Source organism: Protomyctophum parallelum (genome assembly GCF_964188405.1).
Source record: "Protomyctophum parallelum genome assembly, chromosome: 12".
Classification (NCBI taxonomy): domain Eukaryota; kingdom Metazoa; phylum Chordata; class Actinopteri; order Myctophiformes; family Myctophidae; genus Protomyctophum; species Protomyctophum parallelum.
Window position 1 is genome coordinate 33,331,777 of NC_139712.1, and position 25,740 is coordinate 33,357,516.

At 42.6% G+C, this 25,740-nt stretch overlaps 1 protein-coding gene across 1 annotated transcript in view; it reads left to right on the forward strand.

Annotated features, from left to right (window-relative positions):
* Positions 1–25,740, forward strand: part of adarb2 (adenosine deaminase RNA specific B2 (inactive)) — a gene marked incomplete at both ends in the record, with an annotated part of 231,750 nt that overhangs the window by 185,425 nt on the left and 20,585 nt on the right. The window contains 3 exons of the mRNA XM_083778719.1: positions 5,821–5,935; positions 17,763–17,931; positions 20,822–20,976. Of these exons, the coding sequence (XP_083634845.1) occupies positions 5,821–5,935; positions 17,763–17,931; positions 20,822–20,976 (439 nt within the window). The remainder of the gene's footprint in view (positions 1–5,820; positions 5,936–17,762; positions 17,932–20,821; positions 20,977–25,740) is intronic.

Below are 25,740 nucleotides of genomic sequence, written 5' to 3' on the forward strand. Positions count from 1 at the left end.
ATTAAAACTTGGGAGAATGAATTGTTAAATGCTTCTATAGAGAAATATAAGACATGGCCTGGTTTTTATGCTGCCTGGGCGACTCTGCAGGAGGCCGATAAGGTGGAGGCAGCCGGGGCGCGCGTGTGTGTGTGTGTGTGTGTGTGTGTGTGTGTGTGTGTGTGTCGTGAGAGAGGGCCACATGTCACTGAAAAATTGCTGATCTACAAGTTCACAATCTGTTGCAGTACGACACATTGTGAGCTTGTAGATCAACTAACTTTGCAGCTATTTTCGTCTAACATGGTTCATGTCAAGTATACAATACATGGTGTGTGTGTGTGTGTGTGTGTGTGTGTGTGTGTGTGTGTGTGTGTGTGTGTGTGTGTGTGTGTGTGTGTGTGTGTGTGTGTGTGTGTGGGTGTAACCGTGGCATGCTAACATGTGATTGGATTCTCTGAGATATTACATGCTCTGCTCTGTCAATATCATGGCCGTTCATGTGAGCGCGAACGTCGCACCACACATGTATGCGTATGGACATACACACACACACACACACACACACACACACACACACACACACACACACTACTGACCCACACACACAGGGGCTCACATGCACTTCCACAGCAAATGAGGTTAGAACAGGTTATTGCCTGCCCTGTCTCCTTTCCCAGAATCATTGAACTAACTGAGGCTGTATTTTGAAGAACTGCGCCTGTTAAAATGTTACATAAAGGCCCGAAATACTAAATAAAACGAGAAAAGTGTGCTCCTCGAAGCACAGGTCTACGCCAGAAGATTCATGATTTGTGGCATTTTGTAGCCTGGTTCACTACATTCAGCATGTGTTTTTTTTTCTCTCACTTTGCTTGTAACAGTGCGGTAAGAATTAGAGCAGCCAACTACGCCACCTAGGGGATTGCAGAGACAATACAGTACATAGAACTGGTGATGAATCAGTATCCCTTTCAGTAAAACCCTTTCCATGACCCTCTGCCTGTGTCACACTGCTGCCTGGCTCCCTGGTTCTCAATGCCAGGTCCGGGGACCACAAGGGGTCCACAAGAATCCACATGGATGGGGAGTTACAGGTCTGTAACTATGAGTGTACAAATGGAATCAAATGGACCCATCCATCCATCCATCTTCAACCACTTATCCGGAGTCAGATTTTGGGGGCAACAGTTTCCAGCCTTCCCCTCTCCAGAGCAACATTGCTGATGCTCTGATTCTCCGGCTGATCTCATGCTCCGCCTCCGTCTTCCCCTCACTCGTGAACAAGACCCTGAGATACTTAAACTCCTTCACCTTGGGCAATGGACCCAATCAGAGTTAAATAAACACTGGGAGTATAGATTGGGATCCCATAAGATTTCAAAAGAAAGGTGGCAAATGTGGGTCTGGCATTTCAAACTGGTGGTCCTTGCATTTAGAAAGGTTGAGAATCACTGGCCTATAGCGTACATTATATTCCCCCCTCACCGTAAATTATACCGTTTACCCACTCGCTCTGTCTGCACCCCACCTCCTCCTCCTCCTCCTCCCAGCACTCCCTCCTCCAAAGACGTGCACACTTCTGGGTCAGGCATCAGCGGTGCAAAATTTCTGCGTTGACATTTTGTGTTTCTGGCACAATATTGACTTCAGAGGGAGAGGGAAGCAGGGGAGAGTCTTGGCGGTGACATTCCACATTACCTAGGAGATATGGACGTGGAACTGTTTGCGTGTACAGAAAGCCTGCGGGGGATGGGGAGGGTGGGGGTAGGGGAGGAGCAAAGAAGGGAGCTGTCGAGCTCCCTTCTTTGCTCATCCTCCTTCCCTATGGAAGGAGTGATGAAAAGGTAGGAGAGGAAAATAAAGCAAGGATTGCACTGAATCTGTTTGTTTTGCTATACATTTTCTGTGTGTTTGTAGCAAATGTCGAAACTATACACAGGCCCTAAATGCCATTACATTTCCTCGTGCCTATATTTGGACAATTCAGGGGGAAGGGGAGACTTGCCTTGTAGCTGCTCGGATGGTTCTGATGAAAGCTCGGGCTTTTTGGGGTTCTTGTGGTTATGAACAGTGTATTAGCAGCATAACATTTTTTTGTACATTTTGAATTAATATTTGAGCATTTTCAGAAAGCGTAGTTATGAGCGTGTCGCGCCTGTCACAGACATGCACAGAGCAAAGTTCTGTCAGGAAACTCAGTGCAGTTGCTCGCCATTGGGCCGCCTCAACTCCACGTCCACATCCACTTGGCCAATCACCCACTCGTTCCGTTCTCAGACCGCTCTATTTAATCTGGAAGTTTGCACTGATCATTCCTGCTTGCTTTCCTGCTTTCCTGCTGCTGCTGCTGCTCTCACCACTGCTGTCTTGAAACACTGCTGTGCACCCGCCACCCACCACCACTCCAGCTGCCACCTGACGTTTTTGATCTGCTGTTTATGTACGGGGGATTCGGGGGATACATAAAACACAGATCCAATTCATCGCCAAACCATAATAAATATATTGCTCATTTTATTCAATTCATTCAATAAAATATATATTCTATCCATTCATGAGTTGTCCTGACAGAAGCCATTTTTAGAATTGGCCTCAGTCCTAAATGGTTTAAAGTGGTCCTTCCTATTGGTGGTGATGTTATTAGTTTTTTTTTTAACTAAACTATTAACTCATGCTATTGGCCCTTTTCGACAGACAGACAGACAGACAGACCACTGAATTTTAAACAGTAGGAAGAATGCCCAAATAAGCAACTACACTTTAGGAACAAGTCCAAACACATAAAATAAAAATCTACCCACAACTTCAAAACAAATTACGCAACTTTACAGGAAAGACAAGCCCAACGTCAGACAGAGAGAGAGAGAGAGAGAGAGAGAGAGAGAGGGGGGGGGGAGAGAGAGATCTGGGGAGGAAGAGGGGAGAGAGAGAGAGAAAGACACAGAGAGAGAGAGATATCTGGGCGGTATGCCAGGGTCTATTCCACCTCTGCTCTCAGAGCGGCTCTGAGGTGCCTCCTTTTATCACCCCTGTAATGTCATCAATAAAATGGCCTTTAAGAGGGATGGAGGACTTGACTCAGGGTTCAGATGGTGACCCAGGCCAGGCTGACGCCGCACAGCCAAGCAGGATCCTGGTAGAATGAATTGGACGTCACTTTTCGGGTAGAGGAGACGAGGCCTTTCACCTGACTCTGGTCGTCTGACATGCATGTTTATCCTCTTGACTATGACTCGCCAAACAATGACATTACTGGATTTTCTCAGAACGCACACTGTTTTGTTTGATGTTTTTGAGGAAACCAGACACTCGAAACGTGTTTGAGATGGGAAATCCAACACAGGATCCAATCATATTATGGCACGTTTATTTTCTATCCAAGTGATTATATTTTAAGTCTAGCCAAATGGAGTCCCTGTACAAAAGATTGAATTGCTAATTAAAGTTTACTATTTTTGACAGCCTTTTACTTCTCAGCCCCCACTCTCAATAATAGGGTGATTTCAGTTATATGCGACAATAAGTGGGAAAGCTATACTTTGTATAATCTGTTAAATCAATCGCTTTGATATAAGTGTTTATGACATGGCCAGAATAGGGTTCATGTTAATGCTCAAAGACAGATTGTTAAGTAATGTATATTTTATTTAGCATTTGTTTTTAAACGAATGGGTTCCCAGATTGGCATGTATGTTAACAGCCTGGGCCACATCCATAAATCTCCTCTTTACCCTCCCTCTTATCCTCTTACTTGGTATCTCCATCTTCAGCATCAATCTCTCAGTGTACCCCTCATCTCTCCTACTGTATGTCCAAACCATCTCAACCTTCCCCTCTCTCGTTTTATCCCCAACCTTCTAACGTGAGCTGATCCTCTAATCATTTCTGACCCTCTCTTCGCTGATAATTGCCCATCTATATCTCATCCACAGCTGAGCTTTGTAGATCAGCTATTTTCGCCGAACGTTCACACATTATGACAGCCAGGGAGTATAGGGATGCTGGGATTCAAGTGTTTAAGTTTTGTGCACGTCATTTAGACCGGCAGAAAATGATGTTACACACTGTGTTGTCACTTAGCTGCCACGCAGTAGCTGAGCATATTGGTGAGTGCCACGGGCGACTGTTAAAAATAATGTGGCACCACAACATTCTGTTTTAAAGTGACAGTATAGGAAAAGATAAATCAGGCGTGAAGGGAGTGTGTTTAACATGTTCTCTCCTCCTTCTCAACCTCTTATTGGGCCAGAGCTGTCATTCATCCTGGATATGTGTGTTTGTGGTCATGTGGTGACAGACACACACACACACACACACACACACACACCGTACATGCAAAGTCGCGTACACCACCCACACGCACACCACTGTGAGCTGTGATCATCCGGCATGCCGCACCTCCAACTGTGCGAAAATGTCACAGCCCTCATGGGGCAATAGAGCAAAATATGTTCTCTGATTCATTGTCTTTCTCCCTTAGTCTCCCCACAATGCCAGATGTTTGGGGTTTTGTGCCAATGCTGATAGGAGAGAGGGAGAGTTCCATTGACAGTCTAGATTTATTTCCCAAATTCTAAGAAGATATTCCATGCAATCTCATATTAAAGTCCATTGTTAAAAATTAATCAGAATCAGATTAATTGTCATGTCAAAGATCTACAAAGTAATGGATCAAGGAATCCAAGGGGGAAATCATTTTGATTGTATGACCTACGGTTTAAGAGTTAAATCTTGATCACATGACTACTGTACTATAATATGTACAGATTTGCATAATGTTTGGACAAAAATCGGCCTCCTAGTGGAGCTATAACATGCCAAGCTATGTTGGCTTCAATTATTTTGAGATGTATATTTATATTGGGACAAATTTGCGTGACCGTAAAGACGAAATGGAAGCGGGGAGGAGGCGTCACATCCGCTTCATCCTCGGATCTGTTTCAGAGCTTCCGTGCTTCAGACTGACGGAAGCATTGGTAAAATAGTGGCAGCTGGGAGGGACTCAGTCTGGCTAGCGAGAAATCAAGTTGGTTATATTGTAGTTCTACAAAGGCAGTTTCCCCTCGCCACGATGTCAAGGGATTACGATTAAACAATAAACAATCACACACATCACGCCACACACTTACATTGATCAACACATCGATGCATTATTAATTTACAAACCAATATTATAAGGGTTGTGAATGTGCATAAGTATATTTTAATGCTAAAACGTCCATGCTTTTACTCAATATTTATTTTACAAGTTACAGTACATGGTTGTTCTACAGTATATTGTGCTATTGCTATTTTTACTATTTTAAAAATGAATGTGAGTCCGTTCCACCCCTGCATGTATCCACGGGATACCATTTGGAGGCAATATGTGACACGAGGTCATGGTGAGCTGGATTCACATTCCTTGAATTAGAAACCTGCTCTGTGCCTACAGTATACGTGGTAAAAAAAACACTAACCAGCCGAGCCAGGGTGGCAAAGGTTAGCGTTGGGTTAATTATAAGATTTTGTTAATGCTTTTCATTGGTTCAACACTTTTAATTTACTGAAAAAAAAACATTGCATATAGAAATACAGGGTTTCTGGCCCAGACAGAAACCTTGTGATGTCTCTCTGATGGCTTTCTGCCTAATCTATAACTACACAGAGTGGCTTGTTCGTGGACAATTTCATTTCATTTCATGGTTTAGATCGTGCTCTCTGGCTCTTTGAATCGTGGATATGATTTCTAACATAACAATATTATTACGTTACGTGAGATTTCATGAATCCTTAATGCAATATACCGTGTACATTTTATGTGAGCAGCAGAATAAGGTCAGCGATTGTGTCTTGCAGGACTTTGCCGACTCAATATTCCACCTGGTGAGAGAGCAGTACCGCGTGCTGGTGGGCGGCTGCAATCCTGCACACGCTCCGCACAAATCCCTGGCAGGCATCGTAATGACCCGAGGTATGGCAAATTTCACTGACATAATATATATATCCCTGTGAATTATTGAAACTGTGGCAATATATAGAGACAGAGGGGCGGAGAGGAGGGGGGGGGGGGACGGACGCAAAGAGACACAGACCTTGGATGGAGAGAGAAACTATGAGAGAGTGAGGTGGAGGAAAGAGAGACAGGTGCCACTCAGTGCGACGTACCTCACACGCCGTCGCCGGCAGAGTACTACAGTGTATGCTGTGCCTTCCTGATGAATTATTGACTATGGCTGTGCAGAGTCTGAGGGGAGTGCAACAGACACTGGTACTGAGTGTCAGTCATCTTGCCAACGCTCACAGCCGGCTCAGCGGCTCTGACAAGAAGCTCCTGGTGTCACTGTGTGAATCTTAACCAGTTAAAACCCGACAGTGTCGTATACTTTGTTCTGAATGTTTATCCATTTTCGGCCTTTTTATGAATTGCCCACAATAGGGACGCTCGCGTTTATGTGGTTAAGCAATATTTTTCCCAACATCGACAGGGCTTGGTACTAGGGATGTCCCGATCACGCTTTTTTGCTCCCGATCCGATTCCGATCATTTGATTTTGAGACATACCGATAACGATTTTTCCAGATCCGATCTTTATATTTTTATATAACACTCATGCCATATCACAATAGTATGTCACTCTATAGTCTAGTCTGTTGTGTTGCTTTTCAATTATTGAAAGGCAAAATGTGACTATACTTTTTATTAGAATGACTATCATTGTGGGGTTTTTTTCTTTCTATGAAAGCATGAAATCATAGCAAAATAATGATGTATAGGTTGATTTGAGTGAATACAGTTCTACAGCTTATAGAACTGAAGTCAAGTTAAAACTCTTAAAGAGTATCTCTCTCATTCAGAGAGTATCATGCATAGCGGGGGTTGCATTTCCTTTGTTTTAATCATAGGTGTCTTTCACGCCTCTGAGTGTGACTAGTCTTTGTTTGATGATCTCTGACTGGGATCAGAAGGAAAACAACTAGCAGAAACACAACAGTTTTTTCCCCGATTCCGATCTTTTGAAAATCATGTGATCGGAGACGGTTTCCGATCACGCGATCCGATCGGGACAACCCTACTTGGTACCAATGTATCCAATTCATATAGAAATTGACATATACTGGGTTCACACTGGCAGCTACAAAAGATAAAAGCGACACACTTCTGGTCCCGAAAAGCAACCGGTAATGAGTGAGTCTTCACTCTGTAGAACCAGTAAGCCCTATAGAAGCATATACCCAACTTCATTTAAAAATGAATGGGACAATAATTTGTTAAACGGTAAACGCATATATTGATAATTGAAAAATACATGTTAAACAACTTAAACTGGTGATTGCAACTAGCAATGAAAGTCCAAGGTAATAAAATCAAGTGTAAAGTCCGGCCGAAACCTCGTTCACTTGAACAAACGTTATTGAGTGTTGCTTTATATATTCATGTTGCTGTAACAACTGCAACAACTAGCTCATTATAAAAGGTATGACTTTGTTGACTTAATTGATGGCGTAAATGTGTCCCCCGAAACACACAAAGTGTGCACTAGACAGGCACTTGCATGCACATTCTCATGTAGACAGACAGACAGACAGACAGAGCCCTTTATCTCTCTCAGTGTGGACGCGCGGTGGGGGTGCATGGGGGTCAGTCAGGAGGGATCGGTATCTTGGTTGTCTTTGGAGAGCTGCCACTCATCAATTTAGACTTCAGTGAGTCCTTCCCGCTCGCCCTGACCTAATCCAATCCCTCTCCTCCTCTCCTCTGCCTCCAAGTAATTGCTTCTGTTTGTTTATTAATAGGCAGCGCTATCTTCAAAGATCCAGACGCTGGCCTCGCCCCAGTATGTGCGGCGTGGTGCTGGTGGCGCGGCCACATGCACACGTCGGCAGACACCAAACTTGACAAAACCAGAAGGAGCTCTGCTATGTTCTCGACTCGTTATTTTCTCTCTCTCTCTCTGTGTTTTGTAATCTCTCCCTCTCCCTCTTTCACATCATCTATCTCTCTTTTCTCTCTGTCTCAACATCAAATGTCTGTTTTTAGACTTATCTCGCCGGTGCCTGGGGGGAATATTAATCTGGTTGCTGCGGGCTTTGAACCGTAGACCGCAGGCGCCGGGCCCCTAACCCGGTCCCCTAACCCGGTCCTCCTCGCCGCTGTCCTGTTGAGACCATTTAGCCCCAACCTGTTGGAGATTAGCCTCGCCGCCACGCCTGTCTGTCTGTCTGTGGGCGCCGTGGTCGGGCCGGGGGAGTTGCGAGAGAGGCGCTGTCAAAGCTCAACCTCCAGCGCACGTGTCAGGTGGCATGCTAAATCACGTTGGAATCGATCCCAGATAAGATTGGTTGTCTGAAGACGGGGAAACAGCGCTCAGATGCGCTTGGAAACGTGAGAAATCAGGCCTGTCTGTGCCAGCCGCGTGACAAAACGCCACAAGCTCTCTCCCCCTTTTTCTTTCTTTTTTGATCTTCTATTGAGCCAGGGCAACGACGACTCTCTCTCTCTCTCTCTCTATCTCTCTCTCTCTCTCTCTCTCTCTCTCTCTCTCTCTCTCTCTCTCTCTCTCTCTCTCTATATATATATATATATATATATATCTCTCTCTCTCTCCATTCTCTCTCTCTTTCCATTAGGGAAGAAATTCCAAGGGGACTTAAAGGAAGCGATGAGACCAAAGCATTTCAGACAAGTTGATTACAGTTGGCAGTCTGGATATCCACGTTCAAGGAGGGATGTTTTTTTCCTTTCTCTTTTTTGTGTCCAGACAGCAATGGTTCTCAAAAATCCAGCAATAATGTGTGTGTGTGTGTGTGTGTGTGTGTGTGTGTGTGTGTGTGTGTGTGTGTGTGTGTGTGTGTGTGTGTGTGTGTGTGTGTGTGTGTGTGTGTGTGTGTGTGTGTGTGTGTGTGTGTGTGTGTGTGTGTGTGTGTGTGTGTGTGTGTGTGTGTGTGTGTGTGTGTGTGTGTGTGCGTGTGTGTGTGTGTGTGTCATGTTGACAAAATGCCTGCAAAGGCTGGAGCGCCAATGAGTTAATGTTACTTTTTACGATGATAAATATTGTAGGCCATGGTCATATACCATTTAAATCCGTTCCACTCTTTGAAACATGTATTTATAGGCCAGTGGTTTTCAAACTTTTTTTGAGAACCACTGGCCTATCCCCATGCAAGATTTGTGCTTCCAATATATTCAAAAAAATTCTAAACTTGTCACGGTATTTTTAAATAGAAGACCTACAACATCACATGTCGCATTGTGAGCTTGTAGTTGTGACAAAAATCACTAAATTACACAACACTGAAGATAGTGCTGTCAAACAATGAAGCTATCTTTGAAATCTATGAAAAGGTTTAATCTGCAACACAATTTTTACATGTAGTACATCAGCTAAGGGCTCCATGGCCTGAAAAAAGTTGAAGACCCCTGCTTTAGAACGCTGTGGATGGATCTCAGGCTGTTGTGGACCCCCCCCCCCCACCCCCCACCCCGCCTTCTTGGGGTGAAATGTAAATTTGGGTCCGGCTGTTCCACCATTACTATCCCCTCCTATACAAACAGCGTAAATGACTGGCACACATAAGCCGCGCTGCTGTGTAATGTAGTGTGAGGTGGCGTGGCGGTATAGGCAGAGCAGGCAGAAGGAGATCTCATGGTGACATGGTGTGTGGAGGTAATGACCCATCAGACCCCAGAGCCAACACATACTATACTGTATGCGTCTATATCCCCTCAGTGTGGACTGGAGTACACGCGTATACAGCACAGCGCAGATAGATGGACTAAGCCTGTTTAAAATATGTCTATCTCAGGCACCATCTTCTGTAGCTACTGTAAATGATAATGATAATGGAACTGAGAGTAGCCGCATCAAGTGATGGAGGAAAGTATACTCAGACTTTTGGACTTAGGTAAAAGAAACGATCCCACGGTGTAAAAAGACTTTCTACAAGTAACAACATTCAAAATATATAGTGTATGCGTGCACATTAGATATACGTCACCGCGATGTTCCGTTATTTAGTTGTTAGTAGTTGAATATAGCTTGTTTTCACCCAACACGCTGACTGGGAACTAGAGTTGGGATTCGTTAGGATTAAGGATTTTAACGGTTCCGGATCCTTACCGGTTCCCTCTTAACGGTTCCCTTAACGGTCCCTATATTATTTTCTGACATACATTATGCTTATATTATAACTAACCTAACCAAGTACATAATAAACACAAATTATTTTAATTGCACTTTACAATTATGAGGTGGCACTATTATTTAAACTTCACCACCAGTGCAATTTGTACTGTATATTAAATATAGAGTACACATTGCAATAATGTTATTGTCTTTAATGTAGCACCCCAGTTACCCTAATGGAAACAAGACATAGTTCTTTCTTGGGTTATAAAATCCTCTTAGCGGACTTGTATTGAACTGTAGACCACGTTCCTGTGCTTTTTTCTGCAAATAGTTTATAAAGTAATCAATCTATATGGAGTAACTCCATATAGATTGATTACTTTATAAACAATTTGCAGAAACTGCTTTTGAATTGTCTCTAAATTAATCGCACGACTGTTGAGAGCCCAGCCTTTAGGTGCATATATAACTCCATTGGAGTTATATGCACCTAAAGGTTATAGCTTAAGCTTATAAATTGTAAAATTAAGTGCAGACAAATACTTTTATTTAATTTATGGCTCTATAGTTAACGTGATTCATAAAATAGCAGACAGAAAGACATCGAGTCATTGGCGTTCTTAAATTAACACCATTAACAACAGTTAATAGTTTTATTTTCTGGAACTGCGGGGAGTGCTGGCACTGCTTTCCACATGGCTCTCAAACACGATGTGCCTAGATTAATCTTAATCTAATCGTGAATTGATTTTTAGATGTTTCCTCAATGTGGAAGTTGCAACAACCTTTGCAGGAAACTATGGCATCGCATGTATTGCACTTTGCGTGCTCAGAGTCATTTCCCTCTCTGTTAATGTATAACCACACTTTGGAAGTCTGAAACGGACCTGGTTCCGAATCCCAAACCTACTGGGAACAGAAAGCTGAGACATTTGCGCATTTATTTTCCATCTGTTCTACTGTAGATGATGTGGAAAACAATTCCATGGAGTGTTGTCGTTAGATTCCTTCCGCATTCACGTTATCCAGCGTTAAGTCCACCTACCTAAGGACCAGCGCCTTATCTGTATTTTCCCCCCGCCATAACAGTGGTTCATATACATATTATCAACAGAATTCAGTAAAAAAAAAAAAAGCTAATGCGGAACTCTCCTTTAAGTTGTAGCCAACTAGTTTGTAATAGTTGGCCTCATGGGCTGGCCCTGCTTTGTTAAGGATACAGTGTAGTGCTCTGGGTTGCCATGGTAATGGGGATTCTGTCACTGACCTGATGCCAAAGCTGTGACCTCTTGTTATTTATGATTATGAACCGCAAAGAATGATGTGGTTGCCATGGCGAGCAATCCTGTACCAAGATTGGAACATGTGTTCCTATTATGATCTTCTTCTAAAGAGCCCCATTGTTCTCTTTACACAGCAGGTGTCTACAGCAGTTTTTCAGGCCAAGGACCCTTTAGCTGAGAGAGAGAGATGAAGCAGTGACTCCCACTACTACATACATTGTATACATTTTTTTCTTCACATTATCTTTCTATTAACGTCAAATTAATGTTGCATTCACGTCTATCAACTATTTTCAGATATTTAACCACTTGACCTTCAATACTTGACCTGTGCATTCCAAGGTTATAATAGTTAACTAAAACTAACTAAAAAACTAGAATTAAAAAAACATTTTAGTTAACTGAAACTAAATAAAAACTAAAAATAAATTGAAAACGATAACTAAACTGAAACTGTATTGTGTGTTCACAAAACTAACTAAAACTAACTGAAATTATAGAAAAAATACCCTTAGTTATAGTTTTTATCAATATTTATATGCATTTCGGAAATTCATAATATAAACCTTTTAAATTCATTCGATTAATTTCCTCATTTCTCCAACACGTTTTACGGCTGTTTTCAGCACCGTACGGCAGCATGTAGCCACACTTTACATTGCTTGTTTACATTCTGCACTGCCTGAAACTGACTGCATGTTACTTGGAAAATCAAACCCGTCTTAAGTGAGTGGTACTGTACTGTACTGTACTGTACTGTACTGTACTGTACTGTAAGCCCTCCTCCCTGGCCTGTGTGTGTCTGTGTGTTAGGCTGTGCAACAGTGACACTTGGTGGTGAACAAACGCTATTTTCGTGCTCGGACACTGCCAGGAAAAGTTGGAAGAAAGACAGTCCAATATGGGAGAGAGACGCAAGGAAGTGCCTTGTGGAAAAGGATGATGGTAAAATATGCGGAGCACTTTGGAAGGGTATAGGCCTATTATATAAGGATCAGGCATTTGTGGAATGAGCAACACAGCTAAATGTGTGGGTAGCACACATTTGCCAAAACATTTGCCAAAATGGCAAGTGGTTGGTATTTATTCACCCTTGCCACAACAGCTTGGTTTGGTATGGAACAGTATCTCTCTCACGGGCAAGACAGAACTTGTCATCATTAAAGGCAATCTCAATGCAGTGAGATTCTGAAGCCAGTGGCGATCCCATATCTTCAGAATCTTGGACCTAACGCCATCCTCCAGGATGCCAACGCTCGCCCCGTAGAGCCAGGATCACAGAGTACCTCCAAAATGTAGGAGTGGAAATGCTGTGAGTCTAGACCTCAACCCAATTGAACACTTGTGGGATCAGCTTGGGCTACGAGTGCATGTGCTGTACATGCAACCAACAGAACCAAGTGTTGTTTTTTCCTTATTACTGTGGCAGAGTGCAATGCAATCATCCAATCCACTAAGCAACTCAAAGCAAGGCTTGGTATACCAACCATTTGCAATTTTGGCACATTTTTTGGGGGCGCTACCCACACGTTTAGCTGTGTTGCTCATTCCACGAATGCCCGATTCTATACAGACTATACCTCGTTGTACAGGTGACAACGATCAATGATTAAAATGATATAAAACACAATACCAAATGGTATCATCAAAGTTACGTTTCTGAACTTTTAGAGTTTATATTTTTAAATGGTATATCTTTTAGGTTTTATTACACAATACTTATTGATCTTTTTGAATCCTATACCTGACAAATAAACCAAAGTACAAAAAAACTAAAACTAAACTATAACTAAACTAAAACTAAACTAAAACTAAGCATTTCAACAAAATAAAAACTAAATAAAAACTAGCAAACCCGCTCTAAAAACTAACTAAAACTAACTGAATTAGAAAAAAACAAGTCATAACTAACTAAAACTAAACTATAATGAAAAAAACAAAACTATTATAACCTTGCATTCGCAACGCCTGCAAGTATCGCTTGCTTGCTCCCTCTCAGTCTTGTTCACGCACGCACGCACACATGCACGCACGCACACACGCATGCACGCACACACGCACTCACGCATGCACGCACGCACGCACGCACGCACACACTTTACAGGGAAAGATCTGGAAAAGTGAAGAGGTCAGATGTCATGTCTGTATCTATCAACATTCATTTAATTCTCACACAGGGCTGCGACACTCTTTTCTAGTGGTGCTCATGAGAGTCTGAGAAAAGCAAAAAATTAATAAAATAACATTATTTAAGGTAAGGTATAAGGTAAATTTAAGTTAAATATAAAGTTAATATATCCGACATGCCTAGTTGCAACCAATCTTATTATACAGTATGCTGCTGCAGTGATGTTATAGCTGTTATAAATCTGAGGGCAGAGTGAGTCCAAAGATTTAAGTGTGGTATCTTTCTGTATAATGTCCCCTATGGAACAGTGCCTCAATTAGCTTCTTTCTATTAGGCCACGGAAAGCAGGATCTATTGTGATAAAATAGCTTCATTTGTAATTTATTTGTTAAATGTGTGTATTAAAAGTAAGTTTTTCATCCAACTATGTCCAGAGGTTTTTATAATGAGGAACTTGTTCAGTGGAAATACCATTTCAGGTGCATAACTGAGAATCATTATCACTGAAAACTCTACCCCTTAATTGGTACAAAAAATATTTCTGGAAGATATCAAATGCAAGTTGCAACAACAGATACCTGCACACAGTCTGACAAGATTGTGCAACCTGCATATAAATGGATATTACAGGTCCTTTGTGTGTTTATAACATTGTTATATATTAATAAACAATATAGGACCCAACTCCTTTAGAGACATGAAGAAAGTCAGATTTTACAGCTCCAACCTCAGAGAGATGATTTTTCAAACAATGTACAGACAACAGAATCAAAAACAATATACTGTAACATAATCTTTGTAAAAAGCAATGTGTGACCACCGTGTTTAAAGCTTTAGATAAATCAATAAAAAGTGCAGCACAATATTGTTTGTTATCCAAGGCTGAGACAATATAATTTAAAACCAACCAGGTAGCAGATAGTAGATACCACAGTATGCTTGGCCCGGAAACCAGACTAATAAGAACTCAAAACCGAATATCTATGTTGTGTCCTTTATGCAGGGGACAGGGTACAATATGATCATCTATTTATGGTTTGGCCAATAAGGCAGGTTGTTGGTTGTTAGGATAGACTTCATCCCATAGTGAGACGGGCGATTGCCTGGTTCGTTGGTAGGCCAAATAGCTGACCAAACCTGTGTCATCACTCACGTTAAATAGAGCTGGCCCTGCCGTTGTGGTCCAGCCAAAAACATGTTTCTGGAAGCAGCGGTGGCAAATCTTTCCGTTCCCATATACTGTAAGCCTCTCCTCTGGTGAGAGTGTACGTGATACTCTGTGACAGTGCTGCTTTCCAGGATGGTGTGACCCCGTTGAATCACCAGTAATCAACAGATGTGTTTGTATGAGAACAGAACAGAGCCCCGGGCCGCTGACTGCACGATACCTTGTTCCCTCTGACCCCCTCTTTATGTACTGCTGTGATGCAGCTGATTGTCTGCTTTAAAAACAGCATTGCCTGTGGGTCTCTGTGTCCCTGTGCACGCACGCACGCACACACGCTCACACACGCACGCGCACTCAGTACCTCTTTTTCTACCTCTCTGCTCTCTTCAATGTTCTTTCTCTCTACTCTTTCTCCTTTTTTATTCTTTTCTTTTCTTTTCCTCCCTCTCTCTTCCTTCCTCCTCATGCCTCGCGCTTGCTCTGTTATTTTCTCTTGCCGTCTTTCTCTTTTCTGATTCACCTCGCCTTCCCTCTTTCTTCTCTCGCTAACTGAAGAAGGGAACCTCTGTGCCAATTTCATGGCAGGATAGTGAGCGGCACGGCAGAAATTATTCACTGTAAAATTGATCTAAACAATCGCAAAGTGGAAGAAGCAGCAGGAATTCAGAGCGAACGTTTGCCTTTTCTTGAACCTGCCTCATCACCGGCAGGGTGATGTTTCTGTACTACTGTGTACAGTTTACACACATAGACCCTTGTCTGAGATTTACAACCATGATACTGCCTGGCAAAAACATTGTATCTCCATATTTCATTTTCATGTTTGTTCATATATTATTGCCGTACGTTGTGATACTACAGTGTCACGCAAAAGTAGCAAAAAGAGTTCATAGTGTGTAGATCTGATAGTTGAAAGTGGTTAAGTTTGTGTGAGTTTAATATATCACCAATGAAAAGCATTAACAAGAGCTTGCTTATGACTCAATAATAACTACCCCCCCATTTCCTGAAAAGTAACACATTTGGAAGATTTCCACCTGACAGAGGCATGTCAGTAAGCAGAAATGTGTCAGAGATTTGCCTTTTTATCGGAACGTAGACAGCATTTTTATTTCTCTTGTAGTCTTTTAAGAAAGTAGGGAAGCACACTTCCTTATGCATCCAAAATGCCATTGTTTAAACTAAATATGAAGCCAATCTTAGCAACTTGAACCTGAAGGAGGCCATAATTGTCAAGCAGTAACTTGGAGATTCTGCATTTGCCAGTGTGTGAGCGTTGCCAGTGTTTTATTAATTTTGCATGCATGCATAAGATTGTGCCATCTGCAAATAAATGGATATTACAGGTCCTTAGTGTGTTTATAAAATTGTTATATAATAAACAATAATATTATATGACTCACAATTCGGGAAATCCTTTAGATATATGAAGATTTTACAGCTCCAACTTTGACACATTGATGTCTCTCAGAAAGATGATTTTCAAATCATGTACAGGCAACAGAATAAAATACAATATAACATAATCTTTGCAAAAGCAATGTGTGATCCACCGTATCAAAAGCTTTAGACAAATCAATAAAAAGTGCAGCACAATATTGTTTGTTATCCAAGACTGAGACAATATAATTTAAAACCAGCAAGGTACAGTAGCAGATATTACTGTACTGTATGCTTGGCCATACCAACTGATAAGAACTCAAAACAGAAAAACGAACACTGGTAAATCGTGCCAGTGTTTTTCTTTCGCTTGTTGTCTTTTAATAAGAGAGTGGGGAAGCACAATTCCTTATGCATTCTTTCTTTGGCCAGCGCACGCAGAAAGGCACCGTCTGGACTCCATCACAGGCTCGCTGTGTGGGGTTTTGTTCGGTTCGGCAGGCAGGGCTCTTAACCCACCCCGCCAACAATGGCAGCACGGTCGCAAACTGCATGCTGTAGTCAACATGTCACTGGTATTGTTTCAGAAGCACTGCAGAGAAACTGCCCGACAATCCTTCGTCAGATCCACCTCACCATTGCTGGCTTCCTATCAATTACTCAGCCCATGCATGAAGCCTTGAAGATAATTTTTCGTCACATTCCTGATCCAAAAAGCCTAATTAATTGAACCGAATAGGAGGCCAATCTTAACAAGAGCAAAACCATATTTAAATCAATTTAAAGTTTATGAATAATTTTTTATATAGTATTGCCATGGCCTCCTATTTACTTCTGTTAATTAAATATTGACATATTATTGGCAGGATTTAAAACAAAAAAGGCCACAAATGTGAGGCTTCATTGGCAAACTTCATAGGGGAAAAGGGTAATTCTTTGGGGTGAACTATTATATCCCTTTTACCCAGCTTGTCCCCATGTTTCTTCCGAACTGCCATTTTGTCATTCTTCCATGTACCTCCTGTTGTCCACCTGAGCCCATGCAGCCTTACCTTGGTCACCTCACCTCTCTTCTCCTCCTCCCCTCCCTTCCTCTCTTCCACTTTCTCCTCCCCTCCCCTCCACTCATGGTCTCCTCTACTCATCAGTGGAGGTGTCAGGGCTCTGCGGTTGCTGTGCCATCTGGGCAGAAGCTGATAAAAGCTCATGCGCTGAGCCCGTGTCACCCGCAGGTCTGCCAGCGGCCAGTCAAGCCTGACTTTTCTGAGGCGATGGGAGAGATTTGTGATAGTGGGGAGCCAAGCGGAGCGAGCTGGAGAGAGAGGATGGAGTGAGGCTAAAGCCTGGTCTCTTCTCTTCTCTTCTCTTCTCTTCTCTTCTCTTCTCTTCTCTTCTCTTCTCTTCTCTTCTCTTCTCTTCTCTTCTCTTCTCTTCTCTTCTCTTCTCTTCTCTTCTCTTCTCTTCTCTTATTCTCTTCTCTTCTCTTCTCTTCAATTCTCTTCTCTGAGAAAATGACACCGCTTGTAGGCACCCGACTTTAGGATCTAGTATTATCTGTGAGATTGACTCTTTATGCAGGTTTTATCATATATTTTCTCGTGTGTGTGTGTGTGTGTGTGTGTGTGTGTGTGTGTGTGTGTGTGTGTGTGTGTGTGTGTGTGTGTGTGTGTGCGTGTGCATGCGTGCGTGCGTATGATGTGTGTTGTTCACTAGGTGTGGACCTGAGGCATGCCCAGGTGGTTGCTCTATCTACAGGCACTAAGTGCATCAACGGAGAATACATGAGTGACCAGGGCCAGGTGGTCAACGACTGTCACGCTGAGGTCACCACCAGGAGAGCTCTGCTCCGCTTCATCTACTCCCAACTGGAGCTCTTCTTAAGGTCAGTGGTTGTCAAGGACGTCCCACACTTTATTATGCATTTGGCGTAATAATAATAATAATAACTAGAACTGCACTCTGTCGTGTGCCAACTTCCTCATTTAGCTTGAGAAAGTTCTCACTCATCCAGCATTTGACAGGTCATCAACGAGTCTAAAGCACAGGGATCATCTGGAGCTACAGAAAGATATAGTTGGGTATCATCAGCATAGAAATGCAAATTCACTCTGTGATTGGTATTAAGTTCTCCCAACGGCAGTATGTACAGGGAGAACAATAGAGGACCAATAATTGGTCCAGCCACCGCCGCCACTGCAAGAAAACCTGACCACTCAGGCGCAATCCATCGCCATCACTGACGGACGGATGTCTATGAGGTAGGATGAAAACCAGGACAGGGCCATACCAGACAAATCTATCCAGTACTCCAGTGTCCTTACTGGAGTATACTGGATAGGTTTGTCTTGTATGGCCCTGTCCTGGTTTTCCTCCTACAAGATTTGTGTTGATAAAATCATTCAAACATTTTCACATTTCTGTAGCTATTAGTGTAGATTTTCGTCTTACACAAACATTACATTCCCATTGACAATGAAAGGAGAATTTACGTCATATGTGGATGAGCAAATCGGTATTTCTGTCCTACACAAAGATTAATTCCCCATTGACAATGAATGGAGAATTTGTCTAGATTTGTGAGAATAACACAAAACGATTTTACAGGTTGGGGTTATAGGCTTAGTAGTAGCCATTTACAGTAGAGTCTAGGTTTGAGATTTTATTTCCCTGTTTTATACTTGCCATAAGAACAGCCGGTCTGTAAGCTTGCGTGCATGCACTCGCGTGTATGCGTGTGGAGGTGGCTACGCTACTTTAGCTTACTGAGAAAACAGGTGGGAAGGACGTTAATGTCACATACACCGCAACCTCATTGCTGTCTTCCGTGTCCTTTCCCCAGAGTGCAGATATGGCAGTTGTGGCATTTTGTTTGGTCATTTCATTAAGACTTATCTCCCCTGCCATTAGCCATTTTGCTCTGCCGCAAAAGTCTCCCCACCTGCCACCAGGCATTGTGCAAAGACAAAAAGTCAATGCTGTGTATGCAAATATGACATTCAAGGAGCTCCACTTTCTAGCTGCTAATCTGATGAATCAGCCTTGCTGTTGAGTTTTCCCAGGGAGGCTCCGCATTATAATAAATGCTTAATGCTTATGCAATGGAAGCATTCGGGAGTCAAGGAATTTGTCAAGGCTGTCCCCCGACACCGGTGGAGTTCTTGGTGAAAGTTGGTGTGCACAGAGGAGACCACTGCATTACACAGATTAGGAGTCAGGTACAGCGAACAATGCATACTGCAAGATGGGTATTGGTGAACTCATTTCATGCACACGTACGCACGTGCACGCACGAACGCACGCACACACAAACACACCGCATGTTTAGCTGTCTTGACAGCCTATATACACATGGCTGTACATAATTATGCTGGGTTTTCATGGATCAGCTCAGAGAGAGATATAGTGCATATCGTCGCTGTCGGGTTAGGATTAACCTTGTATCTCCATTCTTCACTAAATGAATGCCCTACTTCTTTGTCTTTTCAATTTATTCATTAATGTTGTACTTCCTTGAACTTGTAGAATGGCCTTTTTTGCAACTTTTTAAAGGTTTTGAAAGTGAACGTGGAAGGGGTTACGTCTGTCTATGGGTTTATATATATACCGGTATAGTGAAAAGCATATGCCATAATAATAGTCATGCATTGGAACCCAGGTTCTTATTTCCATTTCTTGAAAATAAAAAGTTTTGGACTTACAAGGTTTCCTATAACAACAGTTACAACACTTAATGTTTAAGATTCAAATCCACAGCATGAGACACATGTGTGCAGTAGGCCTATATGAGCTCTAACAAGCTGAGCCATGCATACGGACATGTCTACGCTCTGACACCCTGAGTGTTCGTTTTAACTGTGAATGTGTGAAAATTGACCCGTAAGGGTCTTCCGAGTTCAATTAACTTTTAATTTCACTGTGTAGTCTGTCATGTTTCAGTCTCTTTCTTCCTCGCCCTGGAGAGATTACATCAGTGAGGGAATCAGCCCCAGTGTGCATAGTTCTAATCTCATCTATTGTACCAATGAGCAAGGTTTTTCATGCTCTTTTTTAGTTTTAACAGATTAGGACCCCCTTTTGTTTAACTTTCTTTGATAGTTTTTTAACTTGTTTTTCCTTAAAAAACGTTTCTTTGTCCTGTAAAGCACAGATTCTAATATACTTGTGAGGACATTTGGAACACACACAAACACGTGCACACGCACGCACACACACACACACACACACGCACGCACGCACGCACGCACACGCGCACGCACGCACGCACACGCACGCACACACACACACAGAGGCCTGAGTAATGTCCAGCGGCTCTGTGACAGGAGGAGAATGGAGCTCAGTCAGGGAGGCAGGGAGCAGGCCAGTGTTCATCTCCTCCTCCATCCATCCCTCACTTCATCATGGCTAAAGAACGCAGCTCCCATTCCACTCCTCCTCCTCCTCCACTGTGATGAATGCTCTTCTCTTTCTCCTTCTCTTTCTTATCAGTCTCCCCCTTACTACTTCATGTTGGTTTTTCCACAGAGATATAGAGAACGTTTTCTTTCATCATTTGTTTTATTTGCTATATATCAACGAATCCACATGACACAGTTCAAATACATATAAAAGGTGCTCTCACGGATCAAACGAGTTCAAGACCTTTATTTAAATAAAAGGCAACTGCCAACATCTCATGGCGAAAATGATAATAGTTCAATTAACTGTTGCATCCCTACCTCTTTCCTTCCTTCCATCCCTTCCTTCCTTCCTTCCTTCCTTCTCTCTCACCACAGTAAAAGGCCCGGCGGTGACAGTGAGGAGTCGATATTCGTGCGGCACAAGGAGTGTGGCTACCGGTTGAGAGACAACGTTCATTTCCACATGTACATCAGCACGTCGCCCTGCGGAGACGGCAGGCTCAACTCGCCCTATGAGATCACCACCGACCGTAAGACATGATGACCAAGACTGTTGGCTTAATCTGTGGTGCGGAAACCTTGCAGGTCTAAAACAATTACTCTTCAGGAAATGGATCATTTGTTCATTATTTATAAATCCCTACAGACACACTTAAACACTTTTGCTTTCAAGTATATATATTTTTTTAAATAAGTGGAAATAGCAGATAACTCGCAAAGCGTTCTCATCATTCTGCTTTTGTGCGACACTCAAAGTTTCTGCCCTACAGCAATGTGTTATTTTGTAATGTCACTCGATTTGCTCTAGCTTTGCCACTTTCTGCTGTGCTCTCTCTCTCTCTCTCTCTCTCTCTCTCTCTCTCTCTCTCTCTCTCTGTCGTTGTGTTGTCCTCCACCTAGAGCCCGATTTATGTTATTTACCAAGCACTTTGCACACAATTTTTAGGCACACACAATCTGTGAAGGTTAGGTGGGAAATTATCTTCCTCCAAAAAGGCAAGCTTATTAACAGTTTGACTGTTTTTTACGATTAACCCGCATTTTAATCAACCCCCCTTCACTGCCGAGATTGTTGTATTACCTTTAGAGCATACGCTGAATTATTTGGGCTTTTAATCCGCGAAAATCCATCAAAAAAAGCTCCCGTGGTTTGTTATGATCTGTGTGTAGCATCCACCATCTTGGTGCACCCGGAAGACGCACACAAGATTGGTTTCAATGAGGCGTTGCAACCAATGCATTTCCATTGGCCTCAATTTCCCAGAAGCCCTAGCAGCCCACAGCATGTGACGATTTCCGGTTTCGTCATCACAGCGAAGCCATCCAGTCTCATACTCCGCGACGAAGACGGATTTTCTTTTGATTCATTACATTACGGCGGATTAAACACATAAAACAAAAGGCGGGTATGTCCGATACGGCAGCGACATTAACCTGGAGTAATCCATTCGCGGCACGGAAACTGTTAAAGGAAGGTTCAGGTCACCCTGACCACAACAGCGGGAACAACGAGACTCCAAGTAACCATGGCTTTTTGTTTGTTTGAAGTGGAGGACAAAGTCCTCAATTCCATTTGCATTTGAAAACTACGTTTTCAAAAGTAAAAAGACAAAAAAATAGCAATAACATGAAAATAGATTTTAGAAAGAAATCTAAAATACGTCTTAACTCATTCACTGCCCGAGTTAAAACATCGTGTTTCCAACTTTATCTTCATATAATTGGTCCTCACTAATGCTCATTATTATATACGTGTAGCACTACTTCTGTCTGTGGCTCAGAGGACATTCAAGTGTTAAAATGCTCCTTTAACACCTTTCAAACCTGTCATCCCTATTCTGGGCATGTCATTGTAACTGTATAAGCAAAACGTATAGGAAAAAAGGTGCACGTGAGTAGGCTATAATACTTGAAAGAATATTCTTAGCCCTGCAATTAAAGAAAAAGCAACCTGGAGGCAGCCCCATTTGCAGATTACATTATTGATTCGCTGCTGCTTTAGTCATTCACATGTTAATTTCACACAGATTGCCAGTTGAAATGAGCTTGAAAGGAACGTGATAAACAGGTGCTGGATGTTGTCACTGTCGGGTGGAAACCTTGTATATCTGAAACTGTTACCTTTCATAAAATGGTCTGTCTTTGAATGGATCCAATGTGGTTATTATATTATCACAAGCTCTTGTTAATATTTTTCATTGGTTCAGTATTCATAAACACCCAGGCACCACTTAACCACTAGCATTTTTCTGGGTGACTTCGGAGTTGAGAAATGTAGTCTTCCCTGGCAGTGAAAAATAATGTCTATAAATATGTACCAGTAGAGTAGAATAAATATGTATTATGCCCAGATAATGAGTCTTCAACAGGTTCCCAGAGTTACTGGGGAGCCAACACATCTTTGTGCGATTCTGGGGGTATACATTCGCCGGGAAATGGCAGACCAGATCTATACTCTGAGCTTGTAGATCGGCTATCATCGGTTAAGAGGTTTGGTGAAGGTTTTGAGGGAAAAAAGAGAAGATCAAGTACAGAGCCAATGTCTTTGGTGGAGGTTTTGAGGGAAAAAAGAGAAGATCGAGTACAGAGCCAATATCTGAACATATACTGTACAATATGAACATGAATCCTTAACATCAATAGAAAAGATAATGTTGAAACAAACAAACCAACAAACATGAATCTACAAAACACTGATGATAGTGCTGCCAGTTTATTTTGAAGCTATTATTTTGAAAAAGTTGAATCTGCAACACAATCTTATGCAATAAGAAGTGGGGATCCCTACTACTTTTTCCCCCCGGCTAAAGGGTCCTTGGCTTGAAAAACAATGAATACCCCTGCCTCAGAGGGTAATTTAATTACTTTGCAGTAAATAGTCAGTAAGAGACAATTTCAAGAAACAATAGATACTTATGTTACAAAATACTATATTTAGTCTTCAGATACACCATAGAGCGCCTGACGTCACTCACTCATCCCCTGGTTCTGCCTGGTTCACGGAAGTAATTTCTCTATGGAGAATAACATGGGCTCATCTTAAAATCGTTTCATATAAGCATTGTAGTCCAAACATAAACAAGCTGTCTCTGCGTTATTGTCAGGGAGGTGTCTCTGTATTGTTTACAGACAGTCAGTCACTCATATATGATACAGTAACAGTAACAATAGCGTTTTCTCTCAGTCAGTTGATTCTTCATATCCATATGAGTGAAACGGCCGTGATTTTCAAACACAGTTATTATATGAGGCGATCTAAAATCCCTATGGGGATTACAATGCAAATAAAAAGTACATGAACCCGTGGATTTGTGCCCTCTACCGATATAGACGCCTTAACAGACGACGTCACACTGATAAGCACCAGCATGCGCGCGCATAGCGGCAGCACAAGAACCCTGCCTCTCATAAGATGCAAAAGTTCTAACTGCACTCATGTGTAAAAAATGCCCCATCAAACTTTCAGATGCTGTTTTTCTCCCAAGAAGAATGATTAGGATTTTTATTGTGATCTCTCGCCCCTTGAAATATATAATCCTTGGTTTCTGTTATGTTTGAACAATAATAATAACAATAAAACAGTTGTCCTCAAAACCACACCTCCAGTCGCTGTCATAAGAACGGGAGGTGCGCTCATGATCACGGCAGCAGAGCCTATTTGTGCACGGCTGCACGCGCACCTGCAGCCCATCAAGTATAATTTATGCTTCGTCCCGCGATGGTGTCGCGCACGCAGACCTCTACACTCACAACAGTCGCATCTGCGATGCGATGTGAGCTTGTATATCAGCTGTTCTCTGTGCGCAATACTGTTGAGCTTCGAAGTATAAATGTCTCCTAGGGTGCATCTCACTAGCCAACTCACAAGAGTGAATGGACTGAAACCAGCGCTCCCCGAAACAACAGGTTTGGAGATCTGTTGGGAAACAGTCACCCGTGTGCCCAGTCCCAAAGTTTGTAAACAAATAATTGGTCTATAGGGCATATAGCAGTGCCAGTGGCGGCCATTTTGTGGTCATATATTAAATATAATATATAATTAAATGTTAATTAGTTTTTTCTTCACAAAGTTCCTCATCATAGAGGAACAGATGAACTTCAAAACAAAACAAAACAATTGTAGCAGTTTAATCATTCCCTCTACTTGAAAAAAAGGCTTTTCTTCTGGCAAAGCTTTGAACCGGTCTTCTCTTGGTCATTAAACCTTTTCAAAGGTACATTAGCTTTCTTTTACCGATTATAAAATTAGTCATCACTCTGTACTTTACCTCAAGATCACTTTCCCATTTCCTCTTAGCATCTTGTGTGTCAACAGTTGTTTTGGATCTTAACATGCCATACAGAATACTTATAAACCCTCTTGTAAAACCCATTGTCAGCACTCTCTCAATTGGAGAGGTGGTTGAATTAGTTGATAGTGTTGTGCGTCTGAGAATGAAATCCCTCACCTGTAAAAATGTGAAAAAATGTCTGCAATGTAGGTCATATTTTTGTTGTATTTGATCAAATGACATGAGTATAGGACCGGTAAAAAGATTTTGTTTGTAAAAAATAGTCTTTTTTTTCAGTATGAGGCTATACGCAGCTTCTACACAAAGTGCAAAGGGACCCCCCCCCCCCCCCCCCCCAAGGGTCCACATGGGGTGGGGGGGGGGGAGGCACACGGATAGGAGCACAAACGCTCAGACTGTATAGGTGCGAGAATATAGTTGCACACATGGCTACACACACACACACACTCACTCACTCTCGTCGCTCCTATGCGGACCTCCGTGATCCTCCAAGGGTCCACGGGGACCCCCCCACCCCCCCAGGGGTTCACGGACGAGGGTCGGGCCATCCCTCCACAAAACCAGACCGGCGAGGTGCACGCGGTGGTGCGCCGATCCCCGGGCACGATGCGCGCGTAAAAAGGCCTGCTGCCCTGCAGGTTCTCCACGGGGAAAGGCAGCATGTACCCTTTCGACGTATTAATTAATACGGCACGACGAGTTGTAATACGCCGACGAAAAATAAACCGTCGAGGCGAATTATTATCAAACCGCCGCGACCTATTATAAAATACGTTGCGAACGCCGACGGATTCATAAATAGCCCCGACTAAAATAAAGCGTTGGGGTCTCGCTGTCTCTCGTTTCTCGAGCTCCAGCACACGGCTCTCATTGGAAACGTTTGCGGTTTCGACCGCCTCCACACGTTCCTGTTACGAGCTACGAGGCACGTCCTCCCTCCACATCTGCATACCGGAAGTTCCCCTGGAAGCCCATACTTAAAGCTGGAGTGCCATGATGTGA